We start from the raw sequence: 9,825 nt of genomic DNA on the forward strand, positions 1-9,825 counted from the left end.
TCGGAAACGTCACGGGGTAGCTCCGCTCTGGCCTGTGAGGTCGCTGAGTTGGAAATAACCATCGACTCTGATAAAGCAGTGTGTTGTCCCCCAAACCCTGCTGGCCGTCAGTGAGCCTGGTGTTCATGCCGGTCGGTGATCTTCCACTTCTTTCTCCTTTGCTCCTAGGTATTTGTACCACGTTCTGACCAAAAACACCACAGTCACGGAACAGAACCGGAACCTGCTCGTGGAGACCATCCGCTCCATCACCGAGATCCTGATCTGGGGCGATCAGAATGACAGCTCTGTCTTCGAGTATGGCTTTTAAAACATTCTTCTTCTTCTCAGGACTACTTTTTCTACACGTGCCCCTGCATCTTGCTGACACTGGGTGGGAAACGCTGGTTGGGTCTGGCACAGACATTTACCGAAATGTTTTGAATGAGCCCCCCAAACAGCTGAAAGTGTCCCTGGTGATTGTCCCGGCAGTCCAGGAGATGAAAGGCAAGAAGGCCCTGGGCCCCTTGGTTTAAGTGGCTGGTGAGGACACTGCCTTGGGGCATCTCAGAGCTATCCACGTCTCAAACATATGTCTTAGTATGTCCCCAGCAGCCCAGGCCAGGGGCATTCAATTGCTTTCCCACTTCATGGAGGAGGAGGGGGGGAGGGGAGGAGAGAGAGGCGGGAGAGGGAGAGGGAGAGAGGAAGAGGGAGCGGGGAGTTGGTGAGATGGTTTCACTTGCTCAGGGTAACTGCTGCCTGGCGGTAGAGCCCCAGTGCACACTGGGCTGTGGAGGGGTTTGTGCCTCCTTCCCGCCCTTCCCAAATGCACAGTCCGGATCATTACTAGAGGCAGGAGGGCGTGCCTTGCCTGGTGCGGGGTGCAGAGCAGGTCCTCAGCCACTGAAAGCTGACAACAGTAACGGGGGGGAAGGTCCCTTTGGTTGTTTGCTTTTGGTTGGCTCCTGTGTTGGCAGCTCCGTGCCAGGGGATGAACTGCTGCCCAGTCTTGTGCTCTCTCCGTGATCCAACGTGGATCAGATTAGGTTTTCACTAGCTCTTTTTCAGAAGTAGATCACCAGGCCTTTCTTCCTAGTCTGGATGTTCCACTGAAATCTGTTCAGCAGCGAAACAACACAGACGCTCCACCTACAGATGGGTGAGCGCTGCACTTGCAGTGCAGTTGGCCAGGAAGCTGAGTTTCCTGCTTGGAAGTGGGGAGAATTGTACACTGAACCGCCAATGTCCCCTCCCGACTAGACTGTTAGAAAAGCGCCGGCATTGAGCCCCAGACTACAGCCCTGGCAGACCTGTCTCAAGGTATACACACAGAAGGATTTGGGGTTGGGTGATAATGCCCACCAAGCAGCTTATAAATATTGTAATCTCAATGCTATATACTGAGACCACTTTTCAAACTTTAAAAAATGGCCAACCAATTAAGGTGTTCTGTTTTCCATCATGGCCACTTCCCAGGAGACCCTCACCTTGACCATAGCTCTCTATTTCATCAGTAAACTTTCCTAAGATGGAAAGTGCAGGCTCCTTAATATGTATGCCTCCTGTGACTCTGGCCAGGTGCCCCATAGGAAAACATGAGTAACACAAGGAATTGTTCCTTAGAAATGGGACTAGAAGGCCCTGGGAAATGCTCTGGAGCTGGGTCCTGCTTTACTAGCATGAACTTTCTCATTCCCTCCGAATCCTGAGAAAAACTGGAACACTGAGGGTAATATAGAGTTCCCATGGATCAGTCACTGCCCTCCCCACCCCACCCCCACCCCCGCCAAGTTTAGCATCTCCATCACCACTCAAAAGCTGACCTGGGCATGTCACCACCAGTTAACCAAACCCTAGACCCCCATTGGATCTCCCTCGTCCAGCTGTCCTCTCTGTCAGGGGCACACTGGAGTCAGTCGTCACTTCTCACCAGTCTCCCCAGCCTGTGGTGGCAGCCCTCTCTTCCCTGCCCCTGAGGAGTCCTGGACAGGTCTCCGGAGATGGTCCCCCAGGCTGGGTTGGTCTGGTGGTGTCCTCCTGAGGGCTGGGGTAAGAAGACCATAGAGTGTCCTTTTAGCACATCACAGCAGGGACGTGGTGGCCATAAGGCCTCACTGGTGACGGTGGCCTTCCTCTCAGGGTGAGGGTGGTGCCTGCCACGTGTCCCCATGGTGAAGTTGCTCTGTTTGTCTCTTTCCTGTCGCCATCCTATGAAAGTGAGTCACCTCAGTGTAGGCAACCTTCCCAGGAGGAGCCTTGGTGCGGTAGTGGGTTCCACAAGGTCAGTGGTTAAAAACCACCAGCATCTCTACAGGAGAAGGATGAGTCTTTCTACCCCCATAAAGATTGACAGTCTATGGGGCGCTTACTCTGTCCACAGGGTCCCTATCAAAGGAATGGACTTGTTATCTGTGTTAGTCCACGTAGACTAGAGAAACAAATCCAAAGAAAGAGCTTTATATAAAAGAACAGTTGTTTAATGAGAAAACATCCAGTCCAGATCAAGTCCATAAGTCCAATATTAGGCCATACCAGTCTATCAATTCCTCTTCAGACTCAGGCAACACCTGCAATGATGCTGACTGTGGGAAGATCACAGGCCACTGTGGAAAGTCTTGTGGACCAGTGGTGATGGAAGCATCTCAGCACTGGCGTGAGTCTTCACATGGCTCCTCCAGCTCCAGGGCTCTGGCTCCATCAGTGTAGCTCCATGTGGCTTGTCAACAGGAATATCTTCCAGGGAGACAAAGCAGGCAAAGTGTGTGTCCCGCCTCCAGTGAGCTATTTATCTCCAAATGAGCTCTTCAAGCTGCGACTTGCTTGACAGGCTAAACTCCACCTCTTTTTTTTTTTTAATAAATCATTTTGTTGGGGGCTCGTACAACTCTTATCACAATCCATACATACACCCATTGTGTCAAGCACATTTGTACATTTATTGCCATCATCAGTCTCAAAACATTTTCTTTCTACTTGAGCCTTGGTATCAGCTCTTCATTTTTCCCCACCTTCCCTCCCTCCCTCCCTCACGAACCCTTGATAATTTATAAATTATTATTATTGTTTCATGTCTTACTCTGTGTGATGTCTTCCTTCACCCACTTTTCTGTTGTCCATCCCCCAGGGAGGAGGTTATATGTAGATCATTGTGATCAGTTCCCCCTTTCTCCCTCACATTCCCCTTCCCCTCCTGGTATCTCTACTCCACCCCCTCATCTTAATAGTCCCAAGTTGACAACAGATTATGTAACTGCCACATTATCAGTGAGTTTGGGTTTTGGTTTTTTTTTACTTTCAGGGGAGAGGGTACAGGTGGAAATTAAGCTTTACCTTGTTTGCGTCAGAATCGACTCAGTGGGTTTGGATTTGGTTTTTCCTGGTGGGAGGAGTAGCTATATATAGAAAGGGGGACTTCACAGAGTTCTTAGAAAAACTCCATCATCTTTTAATTCCATTTTCCCACAAACTTTTTGCCTTCCCCATGTATTATCTGGAATTGGAGCTGGAAGATTGGTATCATCTCTTCCATGTGTTTCTTTGTTCACCTCAGTGTGGACTCGTGGGTGTTTATTTATGCTTTGGGTGATTACCGAATTCTCCCGTAGGTTGTTCCTGATTTGTCGTGTAGGCTCCTGTGCCCCTGTGGCCCAGCCCTCTCGTTTGTCAAGCCCTTCCTTACTTCCGTTACACAGGAGAGAGAGTTGAGGCCGTCTGCTCCTGGGAAGACTTACAGCCACAAAAAAAGAGAGAGTTTTGCGCTGCTGTACGGCCTGCGCTCCTTGGGGACCGGACCCTTGGTGTCAGGCCCATCCATGTAGTCTTGGCCTCCGTAGCACCCAGCCCTAGGTATCTTCTCTTCTTGAGGGCACTGGTATTACTGGAATGGGGTCCACCCTAAGCTAGACTGACTCACCTTTACCTGATTACATCTTCAAAGGCCCTATTTCCAGTCAAAAGCTCAGACCCAGGTATTTAGACTTAAGACCTAAGCATGTCTTTTGAGGGAACTGCGTTCAACCCTGAGTGACCCTAAGGAAATCCAGTCCTGGATGGAAACATGCGGCCTCAGCAGACAGCAGTGAGCTTGCGTTCATTTGTGGGTGAGGAGCTTTTTCTCTTCTGCCAGGAGCCCAGCCTGCCACTTCCCACACTCGGCCAGGTTCTCGGATCTCGATCGAGAGCTCAGACGGTGGCCGGCTTTGTGGGAATGGGAGGCTCTGGGCACCGAGGGCCGGTGGCATACATCACTGTTTTGCAGCTGCTTCTGGAGGTGGGCAGCTTCTATACCTCTGCCCACAGTCACCAGCGGATGGATGGCCCTGGGTGGGAAGCTGATGACTGACCACCTCCTGTTCTCTCTGCAGCTTCTTCCTAGAGAAGAACATGTTTGTTTTCTTCTTGAACATCCTGCGGCAGAAGTCGGGGCGCTACGTGTGTGTGCAGCTGCTGCAGACCTTGAACATCCTCTTTGAGAACATCAGTCACGAGACCTCCCTCTGTAAGGACCCAGGCCGGACTGCCAGGCTGCCGTGTTGCTTGTTTGTCTGCTTTGGGTGATGGATGCTGTGAAGGCCAAGAGAGGCCCCTTCTGTGTGCTGTTAGCATGGGGGCTGCCACTCCATCCTCCTCAGAGCAGTAGGGTCCCTGGGGAGTCATCCAGCAGCCTAAGCATCGGAGGAACATGACCACAAAGCCTCTAAGGGGCTGAGCTTTGGCAGCTGGCACCCCCCGTTCAGACCTAGCTCCCCAACTCATGAGGGCGTGACTCAAACTTATTAGCTGCTTTCCAGAGCCCCTGTTTCTTCACCAGGGACCATTACCCTGAAAGGCAGGCACCCTTGGCCCTCAGTGGAACGCGGAGGCCAGAAGAGAGGAGGGGTTTCAGCCCACCTGAGCTGAGCTTAGTAGCTTCTCCACCAGGGGGCAGTGGCGCATGTGTGGAGACTGTGTCACAGGACAGCCCTCACACCAGAGTGTTCCTCTCGTGTCAGTGGTGCCAAGGAGGCTGAGAGAGTGGGTCCTCCGGGATGACGAAGGGTCAAAGGCAGAGGTGGGCAGAGGTGGGAGGCGACCGGTGACCGGAGCTGCTGAGTGTGGCCCTCAGAAGCCCCCACTACGATGGTGCTGCTGGGCCAGGAGCCTGAGAAAGGGAGTGAGGCCGCTGCAGGGAGCAGCGAATGAACACTGTCCTCCGTCCATAGCTTAAGTTTCGCCGGACGTGGAGTGAGTGAGGTTTCTGACATTTCTCGCCCCAGGCTGCAACTTCCTCCTCTGTAAAGCCGAGAGTAGACTGGGACTTGTGGGCTGAAGCTGTGTGAGGAGTCAGGGTGATGGCACATGTGCGGAGCTGAGCACTAGGCCTAGTGACCAAAAACCACCCCAAACCAAACCCATTGTTTTCCAGGCAATTCCGACTAGTAGCAACCACACGGGACCAAGGAGAGCTGGCCATCGGTGCAGAAGCAGACTGTCCCAGTCTCCCTCCCCCACGCAGCTGGTGGGTTAGAACAATGGCTAACAGTGTAGCGCTTTAGCCTCTGCACCACCAGGGCTCTGTTGATAGCGGTCATTGCTTAGAGTGAAAACCCTCCTCTCCCAAGAGTTAACGCTCTCTGCCAACCTCTTCTGAGTCCAGCAGGACTCAGAGCTACAGCACTGAAGATGGGAGCTGTTGTGACCCCAGATGGCTCTTTCTGGATTGAGTGACTTTTCTTATTGGGGATGACGCCAGCCTGGAACAAAGCAGGAGCTGCAGGAGGCAGGGAATAGGTGACCTCTGAGTTGAGTCTTTGGAGCCTGGGTGATGCAGTAGGCTGACCATTCGGTTGTTGACCACTAGGACAGCAGTTCAAAGCCACCAGCCCCTCCTCGAGAGAAAGACGAGGCTTTCTTCTCCCATACAGATTGGCCATTTGGGGTCCCCCAGGGGCAGTTCTGCCCTGTCCTGTAGGGCTGCTGTGCGTCAGAATCCACTCCATGGAAGTGAGTTTAATCACAGAAAGAAAGCATCTTTGTAAAAACCAACAGGAACAGGAACAAAACAATAAGCCCCAAATGTGAGAGAAATACAGAAAGGAAGCCCTTCCAGGAGCTGCCACCTGGGCAGGGACCTTTGCACTCTGCTTTGGTTCTTGGGCCTGCCATGGGCCCGCCCTGTGACGCTGCCTGTTTGGGGGTCACTGCGCCTGGCCACCCCAGAGCTCGTTCAGCCCCAAGAAGGGCTTCTAGGTGGTTTCCAGGTTCTCGTTATAGCAGGTTGCCTTTCCTTCCACCAAGGCACCTGGCGTCTGCTGGACTTGGTGACCTCAGTGACCAAAGGCCCTACAGCCTGAGGTGACATAGGTTCCTAGGTCGATGCCCTCAGGAGGGCAGCCACCTGGGCAGGGGTGGGGCAGGGGGGGGGCAGCAGCCCCAGCCACCCAATTGGTGGTGTCGCCACTGCCACCAGGGTCCTCTCACAACCCACAGAGGATAAGTCCCCAAGTCCCTCCCCAGGGAGAGGATGTGTCTGAGTCTGCACAGGCCCAACCATGCTGTCAGGCCTCATGGTTCCAGGCCCACAGTCCCCATATAGAGTACACCCAAACACCCTTCCTGTTCCTCTGCCAGCCATGCTGGTGCTGGCCAGCCCAGCTGGACAAATGAGTCTACCTACTGTCCAGTCTTTCAAACTCTGCAGGCACACACCACTCCTCGAAGCTCAGCGCCCTCAGGGGCGTGAACCAGGAATGGCCACAGGCCCTCACCCCCCGGCTGTTATTGTTGACTTCCACTGGTGACACCTTTGCCACTTACCTCTCTGTGCCCTTGCACCATGAATCAGCCTCTCTTGAGCGCTGAGCTCTGTGCTCGTCTGCAACATGGGAAGGCTCATCAGGGCCATGCGGCCCAGAGCGGGCAGCTCCCGGCTGTGCAGCCCTGGGTGGCAGTGGGGCAGTGACATGAGTGTGGCTGGCAAAGTGGGGCCTTGTGTCATGGCACATCAGGCACTTACCCTCCTGACCAGCCGACCTCCTTCCTGGCCCCCAGCCCTTTGAGGAATGCCTGCCACAGAGAAACCAAATGTTGCAGTGTCTCTTGGGAGAGGGCGAGGGCGCTGTCTCTGGCCGTGCCTTTGAACTTCCTCGTGGCCAGGCATAGATGGTTCCAGGTGAAGGGGAAGCTGCTCTCGCTTGGCTTCTCGAATCCCCACAGCAGGGTCACTGACGGTCTTCACCCTGTACCTTCTGCAGCCGCTTAACTGTGTGCCATGCGCTCTCCTTCTTCCTGCCTCCTCCCAGATTATCTACTCTCCAACAACTACGTCAACTCCATCATCGTGCACAAGTTTGACTTTTCCGACGAGGAGATAATGGCGTACTACATATCGTTCCTGAAAACGCTCTCGCTAAAACTCAACAACCACACCGTTCATTTCTTTTACAATGAGGTACGCCGCTACCACGGGGTGCTTTGGGGTGAAGCTAGCCAGGCACAGTAGCCCCGTGGGGCCCCTGACAGAGCATGTGCACATCAGCTGCTGCGTGATTTTCTTTTCAGGACCAGGGTTTGACTCCCATGTGTCACATTATAAATTTTAAAGTGTATCTGACAACGTCCCTTTCCGTCTTTAAGTACAAAATGAAACGCATGCCACCTGCGAGCAGGCCCCAGCAGTTGGCCTGGGAGAGGATCGAGAGAGTGTTATTCTGTGGGGCAGGCAGGCTCCTGGGTGAGACCCAGCTTTGCTGCTGCCCTGCTGTGTGACCTTTGGGAAGCCCCCGTTCCTCTCTGAGCCTCAGCTTCCTCATCTGGAAAATGGCCCTACCCACCCAATAAAACCCTGAAAGCTGGACCCTGCCAATGAAAGGAAAGGCAAATATTCCTCCACAAAGTAGAAAAGTGGGAGACTGCACACTGTCACAGGTGGCGGGTGGCTTGTGAGACCCGGACAAGCGAGGCAGGCCCCCGGCTCTGGGGCACACGCTTGCCATGCCACATCCATTGAAAGGATGTCCTCAGAGCCCCTGCGTATGCCTGGCTCCCTTGGCTGCAGCCGTTGCTATTTTTTACATTCCTAGAACCCCTGGGGGAGAATTGTGAATGCCTGAAATGGATGAGTAGCCTGGTGGCACAGTAGGTTATGTGTTGCGCTGTTAACCCAAAGGTCAGCAGTTCAATCCCCCCAGCCACTCCGGGAGAAAGACAAGGCTCTCCCATAAAGATTCATAATTCAGAAACCCCAGGGAGTAGTTCCACTCTGTAGATCTACTCTGTAGTTCTACTCTGTCCTATAGGCTAGCTATGAGTCAGAATAGAATCGATAGCAGTGGGTTGGTTGGTTTTTTCATATAAATAAATGTTGCTGCTCCCCCCAAAATGCACTAGATAATTTCTTTAAAAAGGGGGACAGTTTACTGCCGGCACCAGCTGTCCTCAGGCTGGTTCATCAGGGACCCAGCTTCCCCATCACCCTGCTTCACGACCACGCTGTTGCAGCTTCCTCAGACTCACCCCCTCATGGCCTCGGGAGGGCTGCACCAACTCCAGACTTTACATACTCACATGCCATCCCTGGAAACCTCGAGGGGATCCCATGCCTTCTTGTGGCCCCTTCATTTCCAGGCCTGCCCACAGGCTTTCTCTGAGGTCCCCTGGTGAATCCCCTTGTGCTTCTCTCTCAGCCTGGCAGGAAAACCTGAGCTTGGTTTCTCCAGAGACTGTGTCCTGTGAGGGCTGGCCTGGGGTTGGAGGCACTGCTCCCAAGGCCACTCCTCATGTGGCCACTTGGGGGGAGGCCTCAGTTCCTCGGCCATGGTCTCTCCATGGGCTACTTGCATGACTCGTGGCGTCGTGCAGACGGCAGTGTCTTTCATGACGGTGCCCTAGAACTCATCCGCATCACTCCCACCATAGGCCTTTGGCCACACAGGCTGCCCTGGCCCACCAGCACACAACCACCTGCTGTTTGCCAGCTGGTACCATCTGCAGGTTGGGCAGTCCACACTCCCACACACCTCTAGCCCCTCCCACTGCCCCACAGGGATTGGCAGCAACACCTGAACTTTGTGTTTGGTCCTCAGAAAGAAGAAACAGTGGGCACAAGATGTGTGGGGTTTTAAAACTTACCAGGTGGCCCATAGCAGGTGCTCTGTAACCATGTTACTACATGACTTGCCCTAGAGTGCTCCTCCCACTGAAATATGGCCAGACTGCCCTCTCAGAGGGCTGGCACTGGGACTTTAGGCCAGAGGGATGATTCTGGAAGAACATGCTAGTGTTGTCAGGGGACTCCTCTGGCCAAGACCATTCACTGCCATGGAGTCAATGCCTCTTCATAGTGACCTTAGAGGGGAGGGTGGCACTGCCCCTGTGGGGTTCTGAGTCTGTAATTTTATAGGAGTAGAAATCCTCATCTTTCTCCTGCAGAGTGGCTGGTGGTTTCGAACTGCTATCCTTGCGATTAGCAGCCCAACTTGTAACCACTCCCCCACCAGGGCTCCCAGAAGGCTGCTTGTGGCCTCAGTTTGGAGGTGGACTTGGTTTCATCACTCCAGTGGACCAGCCAGAAGCTACCATTCGAGTGTACACGTGCCTGCTTGTAGTCAAAGTGGACAGCTATCGTCTGCACCCTCTGCTTCCCACAGCCGGGCAGGATCTTAGTCACCTCAAAACACTCGCTGCCATCGAGCCGCTCCTGACTCGGAGAGAGCCACCTGTGACATATCAGAAAGGCCTGAGTGGGCAGTTTAAAGTCACTCCCAACCCAAGAGAGAGCAGCCTGTGCTGTTACAGACATGCCCCAAGTGGGCAGCCAGCTTTGAAGGACGACAGTCCTTCCTCACAGTTCTAGAGGCTGACAGT

General features: G+C 53.6%; 1 protein-coding gene across 8 annotated transcripts in view; it reads left to right on the forward strand.

Annotated features, from left to right (window-relative positions):
• The window catches only part of CLEC16A (C-type lectin domain containing 16A), a 197,043-nt gene that overhangs the window by 16,779 nt on the left and 170,439 nt on the right, over nt 1–9,825 (forward strand). For all 8 annotated transcript variants that reach the window (XM_045285553.1, XM_045285560.1, XM_045285563.1 and 5 more), the window contains exons 2-4: nt 169–297; nt 4,347–4,480; nt 7,263–7,411. In XM_045285553.1, the coding sequence (XP_045141488.1) occupies nt 169–297; nt 4,347–4,480; nt 7,263–7,411 (412 nt within the window). The remainder of the gene's footprint in view (nt 1–168; nt 298–4,346; nt 4,481–7,262; nt 7,412–9,825) is intronic.

Source organism: Echinops telfairi, unplaced genomic scaffold (assembly GCF_000313985.2).
Source record: "Echinops telfairi isolate 266 unplaced genomic scaffold, ASM31398v2 ScPeMD7_5;HRSCAF=22, whole genome shotgun sequence".
NCBI classification, from domain to species: domain Eukaryota; kingdom Metazoa; phylum Chordata; class Mammalia; order Afrosoricida; family Tenrecidae; genus Echinops; species Echinops telfairi.